Below are 16,895 nucleotides of genomic sequence, written 5' to 3'. Positions count from 1 at the left end.
TGTGCAGACAAACTAGTACGTTAAAAGGTTATGATCGTGTAGTGCTAGCCCATATCCAACGACCTGCTTCTTGTCAGAACTTTAGTCCTACCTGCAAAGAGAAATTCAAACCAAACCTTATATACATAATCATTTTTGTTTTCTAATTCATCTTTTTTACCCTATTTCAACAGGGATATAAAGGCTACCCTGGACCACCAGGTCACCCTGGAGACCAGGTGAGTCTTCTCAATTTCCTCAACCTGCAAAGAGGGGTGGATTGACTGACTCTGCTGCTAGTTTGGATCCTGTACAGCCTGCTCAGTGTGGACAGCCAGCTCCTGCCAGGGGCAGCTTGGTACACACAGGGGATGCACAGTGAGCTCCCACACTGCCAGGAGCTGTGCACACACACTGAGCATCAGCAGGTTGGTGAGAGGACACTGCCTTGGAGTTTCTAAATTGAATTTCTAATTTTTATTGCTCGACCACGTTAGGTTTATGTGGTGGAAGAAATACCAGCTCACCATATTCCCCACTTTTTTTTTTCTTTTACATTAATTTCATCTGGAGTTTACTAGCCGCATCATATTTAGTACTAACATGTATTTCCCCTCCCAAAGCCTATTCCCCCTCTCCCCTTTTCTATCCCCCCTTTATTTGGTTAAGTCTGATGTTTGCAGTTCAGAAAAAAAAGGGCAATGAATAGCAGGCCCTGTTAGCAATGATGTTAAAGGATATTATACATGAATCCATTTAGTTCTGAAGAATTTTGGCAGTGCTTCCTCACCAGTAAAATGCTTCCATATGCCAGATATAGATGCAGCCTTACACCTTCTCTTAGCCTCCTTGTTTCGAACTATCTGCTGCTTTCACTGCAGATGGAGGGAGAAGGAGAAATACCAACACTTGCTTAATGCATGGATCCTACTGACAGGGCTTCTGCTTGCTTTTTTCCCCTCATTAATTTATTTTGCTGTCCACTTTTAATATTTTCTTCTTTATAAATTTGCATAAAGTTAATTCATTCCACCCCCTCTCAAAGTAACTGAAAAGGTTTCTCAAGTGCAGCATTCACCTTACCTTGTCTCTCTTCTTTCCAAAGGGTGAACGAGGACCAGACGGAAGCCCTGGTGCCAAAGGTTATCCTGGCAGGCAGGTGCAGTAAATCTCATCGTGCTGTGCACAGACTAGGGATTTGGGTGTGCAGGTAGCTAAATATGTGCCATGCTAAATACATGCCCCACTAAAGACAGTGCAGACCCCTGGAACAAGGAAACTAAGAATCACTGAGGTTGGAAAAGACTTGATCAAGTCCATGTCTGGCTTTCCTTCTTCCCTGCCCGAGATCCTGTAGCAATGCCATGGCCTATCACTGAGGGAGACACTAAGGTTGTTAGAATGTATTTTATGACTGTAATGGATAAAACCTGAATTTCTGTAACAAAATCTATATGGTTTTTGATTCACTATAAGACTATGAAAAAACAAATAACAGCAGAGAAACAAACATGAAAGCTGCTAACCCCTCACTTTTAGGCAAGTTCTTGCATCTGATGTTGAACAGGTTAGAAACCTGGGACATAAAGCGTATTTCTGAATTAAAAGATTTTAGCTAGTAAAATTTGCTTATATAATCATATACATATATATTCATATGTATAAAGTTATACGTGGTCCAATAATATGTATAAATCGAATTTGTGGCTGCAAAAAAAAAAAAAAAAAAAAAAAAAGAAAATCAAATTTTTGTCTTCTATCTGAAAAATAAAATTACTAAGACAACATTAGGAATGGTGGAGCATGCAAAGGAAAATGGAGCAGGATCAGACACCTTATTTTCTTACTTATGTAAGAAGTGGAGTAGTTGGAAGAAAAGTAAGAAGTAGAATTTAAAAGATCTCTAATTGGAATCTGTATGCAGGCAGGAGACAGGTCCTGTAGAATTTTACAGTGAAATGAGTTTGTCATGTTTTTTTAAATGGACATATTATTGTTAGATTCACCCATTTTTGTATTTACATACATAATTAAGAAGGTAGGCAGATGTCAAAGACCCCAGGAAGTCTGCTGTCTTTCAGACTTCCCATGAGTTCATACAAGAGTTTTTACCCAGATGTACATGGTATTGGACTAAGCATGAGCTAGATCTTCAGAACAAGTCTGCATTCCCCCTGCCTCAGACTATCAGTAGTGTATGATCTATTTTAAATTCTAAATTAGATCGATACCTCGCTTAGCAAATTGTAGGTGGAATACACAGATGCCTGCTGGAGAATGCAGATGGTAGACCTGGAGGGAAGTTTTGTGCACCTGACTAAATGCTGCATTCATACCCTGAAAGGCCCTCAGAGATGTGTGTGCCAAAGAATCTCCTAGGTGTGAATGTGCATTAGATGACTAATAGAAAACGGTCCGAGCTTTAATGGACATACAAGGCTAATGAATGCTGTTTAGCAATTCACAGCAGTGCTCTGCCCATCAGATAAGCAGGGTGAAATATTTGCGCTTGACATATGAAGAACAAAAGCACTTTCTTCAAATGTGGTTTGGGTCAAGAAAGTGACTTTTCTTTTTTAAAGCAGCTTTTTTCAGTATATCTGAATGCCGTGTGTATCCAGCATCGGGGCTGTTTACTTTAATGAGATTTTACTACTTGTTACTCCTGTCAGCTGTGCTGGCTCTGCAGTGCTATGGGAGAGCAAGCTTGGCTCTGTTTTGATTTGTGCATCATAGGCAGAATTGTTAACTTTGCCCCGGTGGCTGAGTTCTCTGACTGGCAATGATGCATGAGCCAGAAAAGAGCACAACTTGACTTTCAGATCCCAGGCTGTGCGTGCAGTGCTGCCAGCTAAAGGAAATACGGACATTGCCTTTTTTTATTATTATTACTCTTTTTGCTTCCAAAAAAGCCCAACAACATTTGGAATTGGATAAAAATTGATCTGGAAACTTGCTAGAGGACAATAAACATGAAAATTCATCATGCATTTTTACAGGGTTCCTTTTCACAGCAGTAGGGACAGAAATGGATGGTAATGCTGCAGAGGGCTAGAGATGTGCAGCACCTGCACTGCTACGTGACCTTGTAGGCTGTAAAAATGAGAGGGGCTCTGTCACTGCATCAGGGCCCGACTGTGTTCCCCAAACAGGTATCAAAATATATTTGTCACTGCTATGTGTGTTCAGTTAGGCAGGGAAATGAAACGAGAGCTGTCGGGTACAGAGGATCACTGTATGTTGCTTCTGAAGTGTAATGCAACCTCTGCGCCCTGCTGCATGAATCTTTCTGATCTTTATGATCAGAAATCATTACTTGAGCCCCGGGGAAGGCTCACTACATGCAGCTGCCTCAGGTTCTGCAGAGGCACAGCTCCCCAACAATGGGAGATTTGTGTTTGTGTCATTTTGTTGTTTTTTTTTCCTCCTTTGTTGATACGCCTTGGACTCAGCACTGAAAGCAGAACCACGCAGGGACAGTGCTGGAGACTTGGCAGTGCTCGTTAGGTGAAGTTAAAGCCTGTCCACATTTGTCTTTGTTTTCTCCCTTCTGTTCTAGGGCTTACCTGGCCCCATAGGGGAAGCTGGTCCAAAAGGCAGTCGGGTAAGCAGCCTTTGATTTGTGTTTACTTGTTTCTACAAAGGGCTTCTCAAGAAACTGTATGCTTAATTTTGCAAACCTGAGACAAGTTCCTCTAAGTTGTTGGATTCAGGGGATTTGAATTGCACACTGGTTACTTACTGAAACACTGTTAATTTTTTTAAATTAAACTCTGAATATACCAAGATTAAAGATCAATGATAGCTCTGATGATGTAAAGCCAACCCCTTACATTGCAGGAAGGGAAGAATGGTATACAAATTCCTACAGAAGACCAAAGTCTGAACTTTCTGCAAGCCCCAATTCCCAAAGGCCTCTTTAGTTTCAATAAATGTGGTTCAGTGGTCTTTGACTGTGCTGAATATGGGCTCTTTTGGGTATAGTCTTGAGTTTGGGAGTGATTTATATCATTATGCAGAAGGGTAAGCCAGCATCTTGAAGCCATGTGCAAATATAAACATGAATATTTCTGTTCTGCCTCCTTTTGCTCATCAAATTGAATTTCTGGGAGTTCTTCCTCACTGCAAAGGATTTAATTTTTTTTAACAGTTAAGACTCCCTTTAATCACATTTTGTTCTTTTCCTGCAATTGTAAATTCACAATGAGATTCTGACCCAATAAAATTCCCTCTCTCCCTGACACGTGATACTTTCTCTATATGCAATAAATTCAACCAGCTGGCTTTCATCACTGGGAAAACTGCAAGGAATAAACAAATGCTGACCCTCTAGCTAGCCGTATTCCTGAGCTGGGGAGGGAGAACACGTGCTTGGTGTCCTGCAGGGGAAAGAAAGGTCTGGGAGAGAACAAACAGCTTGCTCACCTCTCTTCTGCAAGCGGTAACATTTTTCCTGGTGCATCCGTTTCACTGGCCTAACCAAGATCTCATGTAATTGTCAACTGGTAGCTGTATAATTCTGAGAGCACTGTTTAGCAGAAAGACTTGAAAATTATTTTCTGCTTTGTACCTGAGTGCTGCGTACTGAAGTATTTCTAGCTCCCCAGGAAAGCCACTCTCAGCTCAACTGCAGTCAATCAGAATTGGGTACAGATCTCTAAGGTGAGATCTCTGCATTTTGTGGAGTAAGGCAATCAGCTGTGGGCTCTTCTCCACCTCCCCATCTCTGTTTTTTTCTTCTGCAGGGAGTAGTTCAGGAGTCGCATGGTTTGTCTTGGGGTTCAGGAGGCAAAGGCAGGCAGCATCATTACAATGTGGCCGTATTTCCCAGTGGGATATCGTCCCTAGAGGAAGCGCAACCCAAAGGGAGCGATGGACTGGTGAAAGAATTTGGTGGGGCTGACAGTAAGAGATTTAGTGATGATGGAGAAAGAAAGATGAGAGAAAATCAGTGTTAGCACTTGGCTCTTGTAACAGCGAGGTGCCACTGAGGGGGCTCCCTGCTGAAATTCACTTCCTCTCGATTCTGCATGTTTGGCACAAACAGTCCTTTGCAAAGGACCAGCACACAAGGTAACTTTGTGCTAACTGCTGAGCAAAGAGGATTAAACACAAGGCTTCAATTGTTGCAAGGGAAAGGAAATGTAGCATTTTATGCAGCGCGTCCTGTCTGAGCGGGATCTCAGAGGCGCACAGAAACATCGCGTACTCGAAATGCGACCGCTGCTGCTGAGCGTGGAAGGAATGGGTTACTTCTGCCATCACTCCTGCTAACCTTGAACCAAGCTGCCTTTCCCTCAGGTATGCTCAGAGCCAGCCCAGGTAAGGTCTTTTGTTGCTGGCCTCTTCCTGCCCGGAACCCTCCTGATCCCTGGTGTGAGGGTATGTGCCCTTGGACTACATCGTGGAAGCCAGCACCATGCAGTCCATGGGCATATACACTTGCCTCAAGGTTTATTTCATCACGGCTGCCACTGACCAACGCTGGAGGATGCTCTGCTGCTCTTCAGGAAAGACAGACTGACTGAATGCTAATGGATAAATAGAGCTGACTACTTGTTTCTTCTTCCCTTTAGGGATATATTGGTCTCCCGGGATTATTTGGGCTACCAGGGGCTGATGGAGAACGAGTGAGTATTTTCTGAAGAAAACCTTGGTGTATTGCTTGACTGCAGTTCTTCAGAGCCTGGTGTAACCTTTTCTATCCTTGCTCCTGAGAAAAGAGGCAAGCATGCCTAGTGTTTGAACACTCCGTTAGCCTGTTTCTGCCCTTGCATGAAGACCTGTGTCCTTGTTAGATGCTAATATTCAGCTCAGGAAAACCCACACTTCAGGCAGGATCCTCAGACCACACTGATGTGTAGGAAGGAGCTTTTCTGTGTTGTCCTTCACTTAAAATCTGCTGTCCTCCTCCCACTTTCAAGCTCATCTTAGTAGGATGAGGCTGGAGAACAATGTGAGTGGAAATTTCCTGCTCCCACATGAGTGGCATCCCAACTACAGTATCTCAGCCTTTTGGGTGTCCAGCTGGAGGTGTCTGGAAGGAGCCTGCCTCTCGGAAGCAGCAGTGCCTGGGGTTCCTGACGGTGGCTTTCCTTCCAGTTGCATCAAGTTGGGCAGTCAAGACTGTGGGGCCCATGGAAGGGCACCTGTGGCTGTGTTCCCACGTGTCCTCCCTTCCTCCCACCCTCTCCATCATGCCTTCTCCAAACCCATGTGCTCAGAGCCTTGCAGAACCTCTCTTGCTTTTTTGCTCCTTTTCCCCAAGTCCCCCCACCTGCCTCATCTCCACCCATCCAAGGACTCCCTCTTCCCCCAGCACGAGCTCCTAAGGAAGGGCACTGTAAGATGAAGCCTGTTTTATTCTCACTTTTTCTCCCTCAAACGCAAGCTCCAGAAACCAGAGAGGCCCCGGGAGCATGTGGGAGTGAGTGTGCCTGCCTGGGAGGGGACTGCCCTGCGCTCGAGAGTCGCTGATTTAATGCTTGTATAACTAAATAAGAAACATAAACAGAAGTTCTCCAGCGAGCGCCTTGGCGGTGGCCTTCAGTTGGTTCCAGACCAGTAGCTTAATGACTGCTCCTGCTAAGCACAGCCTCAGCCTGTTGCCCTGGGTGTGGATGCTGCCTGCGTGTGTCCTCAGGGCCGTAGTTAGTGGGTGAAGGTTAATTGTCCTCTGCTCTCGCAGCTGACTGCAAGGAGCTGACATTTTGCTTCCCGAACAATGCCGCAGTCATTAGGCTGGTTTGCATTCCCCTTTCTCTTCTCGTTTTGTTTTGTGTTGTTGGTTGGCTGTTTGCTTTCTCAACCAGACCTATTTTTTTTTTTCTCTGTGTGTTTTCCTTGCAGGGGATCCCTGGAGTTCCTGGGAAGAGGGGCAAGATGGGTAGGCCGGTAAAGTTTTTCCTCGTCTATTATGCAGACTTTGTTGAATGTAAACAAAACACAAGGCTTTTGGCTGGGCCCTTCAGTGTCTTCTGATGGGAACTAAATGGGGAGATCAAACAAACCTTTCCATGTCTCTTTTCTCAAGCAGGAAGAAAACTGAAGATACAAGTACTGTTCTCTTCCTTTCATGCTCTGCCCACTGCACAGGCATTTCTGTTCTTTGTTGCACTGCCCATGCTCCCTTGGGTCCTACACTGCTCAGATTCTCTTCTGCAGTGTCTTTCCTCGTGCTCCCACTGAATGTGCTGTTTAATTCCTGCTGTGACTGCAACATCCCAGGTATCTGTGCTTGTTCTGCTGGTCCCATCACATTTCCCTTTTTAGCTGTGATTCCCTCCAACCTTTGTATCGTCTCAGTTTGTATAACACCAGCGTGCTTTGGTATAGGCACATGTCCGTCCCTGGTGGTACAGACAGGTGAGATGAGGACATGGTTGATGAGCAAGGAGACCAGGTAAACTTGAGCATGACCAGGAGGAAGAGGTGTCTGAAGGTAGGGATGAATAGAAGGTGGAACTGAAAGCTGCACAGAAGGGGGTTTGTGCTGCCTGATTGAGGAAATCAGTGTAGAGATCAGGAGTCAGCGCAGAGAGCAGACACATTCATGCTCTGGTGTTTCGCATCACCTTTGCACCTTGTTCTTCATGTCAGCCTGAGTGTCTCAATCTCCTGACACTGCTCTCACAGGCTCCTTGTAAAATATCCTCTCACCCACGCACGGAAAAACCCAGTGCTTTCCCCTTGTCCCCTTGCATGCGAGCGTGTGCTTTCCAGGATCCCCACGCCCACCGCGTGCTGTTCTCAGCGACAGCCGTGCAAGCAGCTCGACAGAGCCCCATTCATCCGGGCTGGCTGCTCTTCTCTCGCCAGGATGGGGGAAGGTCGAGAGGATTTTTTTGGGGGCGGTGGTGGAAACGTGTACCAAGTCTTACAGTTTTGTAAGCCGCTCGTTGCACCAGAAACCTCCGTGATGAATAACTGCAGCGAGCTGCTCGATGTAAGGATGACTCACTGACCAGAGCAAAACAAACAAAGCAACTGTCGTTAGGTACAAGGCTTTCTGCTCTCCGGCTCCTTTCTGCACAGCCCATGCTGTGGGCTCAAAGCATCCCAGCTGTTGTTTGGCTCGCGCCTGTAATCTTCCAGGCAAGGGTTTTTTGTCTTGTGGTCACTGTTATGAACAGGGCACTCCCCTGAGACCCAGGAGTCTCAAAACCTTGGAGGCATTCAGGCTTGGGATCTAGAGAAGGGACTAAATGGCTGCACGTGAGCACCTTTGTTCTTCTCGGCTCTCTCTGAGAGCTGTGGCTCCATCCACGTTTCATGCCATCAGGTTTAATAAGAACTCCTGAATGGACTGATGCTGCTGATTTGTACTCCCAAGCCTGAACAAAAAGGTTATGTGGCATCTAGAGGTATTCAGAAAATCCCTGGGAAAGCAGAAAGCAGGAACCAGCTGAGCTGGTTCCCTTCCCAGCACTTATCTCCTGGCCGGGGCTGTCTCCCAGCCGGCTTGCAGCGTTCGTGAGCCTGCTGTGATTTTTCTGGTCTCTCACATCCCCGCTCCGCGAGGTTTGCTGGCACGGCTGCTGTTCCTGTTCTACTTCAGCGCTGTCACAGCAATGGAGAGCTCTTGGGAGCCTTTATTAGCTACCATCCGAGGCTGGTAAATGCTCTGGGGAGTGGGGAAGGAGCTGTTATCAAACACATTCTCTACCTAGTTTTGCTCGGTATGAGACAGCAGCGGATTAAGAGGAGCAGGGGGCTGGGGGAGTTTGCATGTGACACCGTGGGCCTCCCAGAATGATGTAAGAGCAAACGATTAAAATAGACGAGCTGGACATGAGTCAGATTTTGAAAGCGTTCCAGGGAAGTTAAGTTCTGCAGAGCTGTGCGGGACACGGTGGATCTGTCGTGGAAACAGCCAGCCCCACCTCCAGCTCCGCTCTCCCCAGTGCACTTCCCACCGTGGGCACTGGGGCTCCTGGGCGAGGAGAGGCTGGGGCTGGGGTAGGAGAGAGCCGTGGTTAGAGCACAAAGTGCTGGGGAGAAGGAAATATCTGCCCTCTGCACATCTCTGGGTCTGCTGCCTGTTTTAGAGGTAGGCTGGAGGCCTGCAGCTGAAGGGGCTGGCTGCTGAAACCTTCAGTTTTGCCATTGTGATGGCTGGCAAAAATGTTTTTTTGTAGTGTTTTTATGGATTTTTTATGGCATTCTGTTTGGTGTCTGGAAAAAAAAAAAAAAAAAAAGTATAAAAAAGCCACGTTTCCATGATGGCAGCAGGGCCATGCTGGGGGGAAGGAATGATAGATGCTGCTGTCACCTTCCATCATGGCATGCAAGCGATCTATCAGTCTTAATTCACCTTTAGAAAGGAGACATGCTGACACTGAAGTAACACGCAGGAAGAGGAGATACGGCTAGTTACCACTGGAGGTGGGAAAAGCTGAAAGTGGCGTGTTTTTCTTACACTATGGAAGATGGGTAGCTACAGTCAGGTACGTCTGTGCTGTAGATTGGAGTAAACTTCAAATAGAATATGATATTTTCAGAAGTTCTCGTGTCCTGTTAGAGAAAAACTTAAAGGGGAACTTTGAGGAAACATATCCAAAGAGCTTTGAGCTCTTTTTGGTTCCCCTTTGTTAATGGTGAGTGCTCGTGTCCCTTATTCTTTTTTCACATGTGTAGAGTATCAATAGCACACCAGCAGTGCTGTCTTCTGCCTGATATTAGCTTATAAAGTGGGTTTTTTAGTAGTATTATTTTAAAAGAGATAGGAAGGAACAAAACTTAGTTCGAAGACACACTTAGTAATTCTTGTGTTTGTCTGAAGTCTGTTCACATCTTAGCAAAGACGCCCGAGGTTGCCTTCTGCTCTGAGAGCCCAGTGGTGCTGCTGGTCCTGTGCCTGGCCCTCTTGGAGCCTCGCTGTGCCAGGCACAATTCAAACACCTGGAGAAGGAAGAGCCCTGGCCCAGAAAGGCTCCGTCAGGTTGGGTCCTGGGACAGCAGAGGACCAGCCCAGCCCCAGGGCTGGGAGGTAGAGGTAGCAGTAGGGTGAGCCAGGTCATTAATACATCGAGCAGTCGTTTTGGCTTCCCTAGCAGTGCTGGTCATTACTTATTTATCTTTTGCTGCCCCGTACCTCGTGTTGGTGAGCGATACCCAGCTGTTGGGCAGTGTGAGGGGGCGTCCTGTGTGCCTGCAGACCTCCAGCCAGGGGGCAAACACCTGCCAACAGCTCGGGCACTGCCACCTGGCTCTGCGCAGCCTTTGGTAAGTGCCAGCATTGCTGTTTGGAGGAGATAACGTGATGTAGAGCTGGAAGTACAGGCACAGAGGGAGGCTTTGCACTTGGGATGCATGGCCAGGAGGCTGACAGCTCCACTGGGGGAGCAGCCGGAGCGTGCCAAGGCCAGGTGGGGAGATGCTGCACTACCCGGGGGAGGAAGGGGATGTGGGAACCCATTTTCCCCACAGTGTGTGACTTCAGAGAAGCTGTTTGGCTCTTCCTGGGTTCGTGCAAAGTGGGGATAACACTTAGCTGCCCTTTGGGCTCAGTGACCGAAATGTGGCATGTGAGTGACAAGGATTGCTGCTCCGATGTCAGAAGAGGTTCGGTGAAGTGGTGTGGGGTTTTTAGCATTAGGGATCCCTATAGGGGTGACGCCAGAAGCCTCCCTTCCCTCTGCCTGTCGGCCGCAGCATGGAGGTCACGAGAGCCAGCAGTGATCTGGCAGCCGCTCTGATGTAGGCTCAGTATTTGTTGGGAGCATCAATGCGGTGGCAAGCTGCCGAATCTGGCATCCGTTCTCCAGGAGCTGACCACAGCCGGGGTCCCCCTTGCCAGCTCCCAGCTTGTAATGCGGCGGTGCCTTCTTGCCAAGCTATTTTTCATGTCTGCTGTCTTCTTCCATGTTGACTTATAAAGTTAATGTCTTAACTCATGCCTCCAGTGAATGCCAAGCCTCCAAATACTCTTTTTTCCTCCATCTGATAAGTTGTTAGAAGTGCATGCGATAGCCCTGCACTCCCTACTGCAGTGGGAAGGCTGTTGCATCATCTGAGAGCGTATTGCCTTGGGAGACCAGATAGCAAAAAGCAGGGCAGCCTTGGGGTTGTGGAGGTTTCATTTTACAGCCTCCCCCGACCTCCTGACGTATGGCTACGATAACTTGGTGGGGAACGTAAGCGTGTGCGGCTCTGCCAAGTTACACAGCCGTAGCTGTTGTCCATGCAAACAATGGGGGGACGAGTTTTGCCATGTGTCTGGAAACGCTGGCATAACCACAAATCACTGAGAAAATAAATTGTGCTCCCTTCTGTAGGGATTGAGACTTTAAACAGCTCCAGTCTTTTCTCTGCTTTGGATGAAGCTGAGGCCCTTCCTTGCATTTTAGAGGGAACCAAGCTAGAGTCTCCTGCACTACACGAGCTGAGATTTGGGAAGCTGTTAACAGCGTTTCCAAGTACCTCTTCCTTTACGAATCACTGCCAAACTCCTTCCCCGGAGTGGTCTCCTTGGAGGCGCAGAAAGGCTGCCCATATGGCAAACGTGGCACCTTGAGAGCTCTCACCTATGGCACTGAGTATTGTGGCTCACATGGGCTCACGTATAAAAATACTTTAAAGAAATACTGTAATTAAATTGTAATTTTAATTTTAATTGTGCTGTTAGGGGTGTTTGTGCAGGTAAACCACCAAAATGAGCTTCAGGAGGGAGGGCAAGTGGGCTGTAGGAGCTGATGGAAAGGACTCAGGTAGCTCGCTCTGTCTTGTACTGATACCCCAGCACAGCACCAAAAACTTTGTGTCTTCTTTGGAACTGATTTATTTTTTTAAAAATGCTTTTAATCATTCTGTTTGCAAGAAATGTAAAGTGGAGGTCCTGAAAATTGGTAATTAGCAGAACTCCCTCGTTACTGAGAGAGACTTCTAACCTGTGTATTGCGTTTTTCCTGCTAACCATCTAAGTTGATTCTTTGCTATCATTTTTCTTTATTAGCTTAAATTGTTGAAATAATTTAGTTTGAGCAATCAGTGACTTCTTTAATGCTTAATGTGGTTGCTGAGACTGGGCAGCTGTTCTCTTCTGCCTTTTGGGCCGGGCTCACTGCTCTGAAATGCAGGACCAAGCCCAGAGCAAATCTCACGGTCTCTTTTTTGGCCCAAATTGCATTCCACATGTCCAGAGTTTCCCAAATCTCTGTGGTGAGACACTTGTGTGGTTACTGATCACTCTGATACCAGCACATGTTCTGTGCCCGTGATTACAACATCCAAATAATCTGGCAAGCTGGACAATATTGGCATATATTTAATTTTTTAGAGAATAGGCAAAACGAAGCACTGAAAGCATAGGCAAAAGGCTTTGAAAGGTGCCAAGACCCATAACTTCTGCTGAAACCAAGGATGTTTCCAAGAATGTTCTCGGTGATTCGTCAACTGTCATTCAGAAAGCTCGTGAAGAATTAAATCAACATCTCCTAAGCACGAGAGCATCCTTCTTCCTTTGGGGAAATGTTCATTCATAAATCAGACCAAAGTCCAAAATGTTTTTCATCAGAACTAAGAAAAACTAACACAACTGTCCCTGTTGAATCTGAAAGCATTTTGATCTTGACTTTCTTAAATAGGAGGCTGCTTGATTTGGAAATCTTGGCCATGGATAATTAGAGGCATTGGCAGATTCAGCGCTCTTCAGCATTAGGTAATAGAGTCTGTGTAATCTGTGCTCTGTTAGAGCCCCTCAGAAGTAGGACCAGATCACATACTTGCATAAAAGGAGCAAAGCTGATGGTCGGGAGGGTGGAGGGGCTGTAGGGTGACTTCAGTGGTGTCTGGCTGAAGGGGCTTCGGGGGAAGCTGGCTCACCGCAGGTGGAACTGGCTGCCCTGGAGGGCCAGGCTCCCGCAGCTGGAGGGGTAGCTACGCTAAAAACTGCCACGAAATCTTTATCCAAAGAGGATGTGGCACAGAGATGTGAAGTGTGACACAGACAGAGAGCAAACCTCCCTCTGGGGTGACAAAAGAGCAAGCCCACCAGCCCCACACCCCGCAGAGGGGACACCCCCCTTCTTTGCAGGGATGCGAGCTGTCACGGTCCCGGGTCTAGACTGAGCAGGAGGCAGAGGCTCCCACATAGCTGCATGAAGCAGAGCTGGCAAAGAGGCCAGCCAGAGCAGGGGCCTTGCCAGGGGCCCCGCAGGGTGACTCTGGCCTCTCAGGGACCCAGTGCTGGCCCCAAGCCACCCCGCTCACCCTCGCACCCACCTGCGGGGGACTCACGTCTGCGCCCTCCACCAGGAATGCTCTCAGAGGTGTCAGCTGCCAACATAAGCTACATTTGTTTATTTTATTCTCCCTCTTTTTTTTCTTTTTTTCCAGTCAATGCCTTCTCTCACCCTCAGCCTCGTTTCCCCACCAACTTTTTTTTTTTTTTACCTTTTTTTTTTTGGTTTAAATTGTTTGACTTGCACGCTCCATCCCTGGGGAGACTCCTGGGCAGAGATTTACCTGGCCGGAGCCAACTGGCAAATGCAGCCTTTCGCAGACAAGACAGGAGGACTGGTTGGTTTGAGCAGCTTCACCTTCAGCCAACAGGAAAATAAAATCCTATTTTTGGAGAAGGATTCTGTTGGCGCGCAGACCTGCCAGGATTCCTCGCAGCAGCAGCTGCCAGACTTGCCTCCCTTACTCCACCAGGGAAAGTGTTTTAAACTGGATCAGATGGCGCATGCATACAACACACCCACCCACACGCGCACACCTGAAAAGGCCTCGGGGAAGCAAAGGGCTCGGCGTATCAGACCCCTCTCAGTTTCCCCCAGGATGGCTGCTTGCGGGGCACGAGGCGAGAAATGGTGGCAACTGCTCGGAGCAGCCCTTTGGCTGACAGCAAGGAAGGGCAGGCTGCTCTGTTTGCTTTAAGCAGAGGAAGAAAGGAAGGGGAGGTGGAGGGGGATGTAATCCCCGCTGCAGGAGGAGCTGTTTCCAGAGTCTGTCTGGGTCTGGTTGTTCTCAGCAGGAGTCTCCTGGCATGCGAGAGGATGCCCTTTGCAGGGAGCGGGATGAACAAGGATTAAGGAACTATTGGGGGACCTCAAGGTGTAGGTTTAGTCACTGGTCCAGCTTCAGGCCTCTTGGTGTTACCTGGGATAAATCAGCTTGCGTCTCTGTGTCTCGGTTCCCTCTCCAGCACTGGTTCCCTGCCTTCACCGAGTGCAGCAAGGACAAAGTCTGCAGCCACGGCTTGGGGTGGGCAGGGGGAGCACAGAAGCCCTGGGTCCTGCTTAGTGCGAGCCATCTGCTTGTATGGTTTTTCTCCAGCTCCTCTTCAAGTTTCACCTCACTTCTTTCATTGAATTTCTCCTTCAGACGATGTGAAATCCATTCAGCTGAGCTTTACTCATTTATTTTTTTTTATTTTTTTTTTTTTACCTTCTGTATTTCCCAGCTGTGAGATGGAGCCAAAAGTTTTGTCATACCTGCCTCCAGGCACGGCGGAGGAGCGCCCCGCTGGCTCCTGGCCGGCAGGACGTGTGAGGCGAACCTTTTCCTCCCAGCTCTGCCACCCTTTGCCGTCCCTTCCTGGTCCTGGTCCTTCTCTGCGTGTCGCCTCCCTCCCACAGAGCAAGCAGGATGCTCAGCAGGATGTTTTTCACTAGGGTGCTTTCATTTGTTATCCCAATTCTTTAGCAGAATTTCCAGGGACCAGGCTTCCCAGAAAAACAGCTGCACCCTGAGAAAACAGTGGACTTTTCCATACCAAAAAAAAAAACCCTCTGCATTCACTGCATTCACTTTGGGAAGGTCAGGAGACTTGGGAAAATGTGCTGAGCTCTGTGATCCCTTTTACAAGCCTCCTGTAATGGGCACGAAGCGAGCTGAGCTGCCTGCCCCCGTGTTTGGGCTCCTTGGGCTGCTGGAGCAGAGCACAGGAGAGGAGACGCAGTCGGACAAAACAAAGGGGTTGCCATAGTCCTTTTGCAATTCCTACACTGCTTGTTTCAGTTGAATAGCTCTAGTTTTGTTCCTGAGGAACATCTCTGGCCTTCAGGCTGAGGCAAGAGGGGAGAGGATCTGAAAAAATAGCTTTTACAGACGTGCGAGATCCAGGGAGTTAGGATGCTGTGGTCGCTGGAACTGTTCTTGTGGTTTAAACTGCTACTGCTTATCCCATGGAAAAAGAGGGCTTCCTTTTTCGTTAGGGGCTTAACAGATTGATTGCCTCCTGCTGTGAACAGCACTGTGCTACAAGGCCTTTGGAGTCTTTGGAGACATCCTCCTTCGTGCCACAGCCCCCAGCTTTGGTCTCGTTTAACGCACAAGGCTGCTCATACTTGTGTTGCCAGCCTCAAAGTGAGGGGTGCCTGGAGTTCATTGAACTGAAGCTGCTCTTTCCCTTTCTCTCCTCTCCTGGGTTTTATGATGGAGGCCAAAAATTACCAGGGGCCCAACCATCCTCCCAGAGACCTGTGGGCTGGGTGGTGCGTGTCCCAGGAGAGCAGACAGCACGTTAAGGTGCTGGCAAGGATGGGGCTCTGCTGCTGCCTGCTGTCCTGGGGCTGGCTGTTGTAGCTGTGATGCCAGCCTGCATCCTTCTGGGTTTTATTCTCTGTTTTCTGCCACTTTGACCTTTTTACAGCCCATCCCAAGGATGGGAGAAGCCCTAGCTCTGTGAGGGAGCCGCAGCGTGCTGCTGTGAACGGGTTTCCATCTTGAATCCCTTGCAGGGAGGTGTTGGCCAAGTAGCCTCAGCCCAGGTACATACCCAGCTCTCTGCCTCTGAAACAGGAATAATCTGTGTTGTAAAATACTTGGAGCTCTGCTGTTGGAACACCTATATAAAAGCTAGATATTTATTAACTCTATTAGTAAATGCCTCAAATTTCCTGTGTCTTTATCTTTAAGCAGTGAGGTTAGTACTAGAAACTGAGACGTAAAAAGAGATTAGTGGGAAACATTCATTTAAATAGTTTCTTATCTGAGCACTTTTCTGGCAGAAAAGTGCATTGTTTATATCGCTTTGGAAGAGATTTAACCCAAATTTAGAAAATCCTCTTAGTCTGGAGCATGCATTTCCCTAGATGATATGCTGCTGTGGCTGTATTGATTTCATTTTACTATTCCAACTAATAAAACCTTCCCAAACTGGCAAGGCCTTAGCTCAATAGAAGACACCTCAGAAGCCCCAGGGCCAGGTTGCTCGGTGGCATCTCTGGGTCCCTTTGTGCCCGGCTGTGCCCCCTTAGAGAGGGAGGCTGTGGCTGGGGGTGTGCTGAGGGCTGTGCCTGCACTCTGCAGCAGCGTGAGTACAGTATCAGGCTGTGCACACTCATATTTTCCTTGGCAAGTTGTATGACTGTAAACAGCAAAATATTCCAAGGCAGTCTTTTTTTTTTTTTTTTTTTTTTTTTGTCTTGCTTGAGCAATGAGTTTTCCCTACAAATCTCTGTTCGGATCTTATTGATTCAGCATGTCGCAGAGTTATTTTTCCTCTACTTTTATTAAAGAAGGTTGTACCCCCTCGCACCCCCCGCCTGCTTGTTATATTTGACGTCTTTGTCTCTAGATGGCAGAAGGCTTTTTCCAGTGGTTGCTTACCACAGCTTCTTGGCTTTGTGCACAGGCTGGAGGGATGCAGTGCCCAGCTGGAAAGGCAGACAACTTTCCCATTCGCCGTGATGCCTGTAAAATATAAGTATTGAGTCCAAACAAGCAAGCGATAGCTTGCATCCATTCATGAGAGTGTACTGTAGGGAACTGGTACAGAGGAGGTGAAATCCTAGCTCAGAAGTCAGTAGCAAAATTACAGTTGTCTCAGCAGATCCCCCGTATTTCACCTGGGGTGTGACCAAGCAGCTTTCTGCCTGGTTGTGTTGGCCACGAGTTGTGAGCCACTGAAGGTGAGTGGAGGTCTGGCTCTGGCGTGGCAGCGTTTTACGTGTAAATACAGTTCTTAGTTT

At 47.6% G+C, this 16,895-nt stretch overlaps 1 protein-coding gene across 1 annotated transcript in view; it reads left to right on the top strand.

Moving 5' to 3' along the window:
* LOC116497028 (collagen alpha-1(XXVII) chain-like) overlaps positions 1 to 16,895 on the top strand; it is a 150,251-nt gene that overhangs the window by 44,152 nt on the left and 89,204 nt on the right. The window contains exons 8-12 of the mRNA XM_032200523.1: positions 174 to 218; positions 1,085 to 1,138; positions 3,539 to 3,583; positions 5,556 to 5,609; positions 6,829 to 6,873. Of these exons, the coding sequence (XP_032056414.1) occupies positions 174 to 218; positions 1,085 to 1,138; positions 3,539 to 3,583; positions 5,556 to 5,609; positions 6,829 to 6,873 (243 nt within the window). The remainder of the gene's footprint in view (positions 1 to 173; positions 219 to 1,084; positions 1,139 to 3,538; positions 3,584 to 5,555; positions 5,610 to 6,828; positions 6,874 to 16,895) is intronic.

This window comes from Aythya fuligula, chromosome 19 (genome assembly GCF_009819795.1).
Source record: "Aythya fuligula isolate bAytFul2 chromosome 19, bAytFul2.pri, whole genome shotgun sequence".
Lineage (NCBI taxonomy): Eukaryota > Metazoa > Chordata > Aves > Anseriformes > Anatidae > Aythya > Aythya fuligula.
This window is presented reverse-complemented; position numbering and strand designations above follow the sequence as displayed.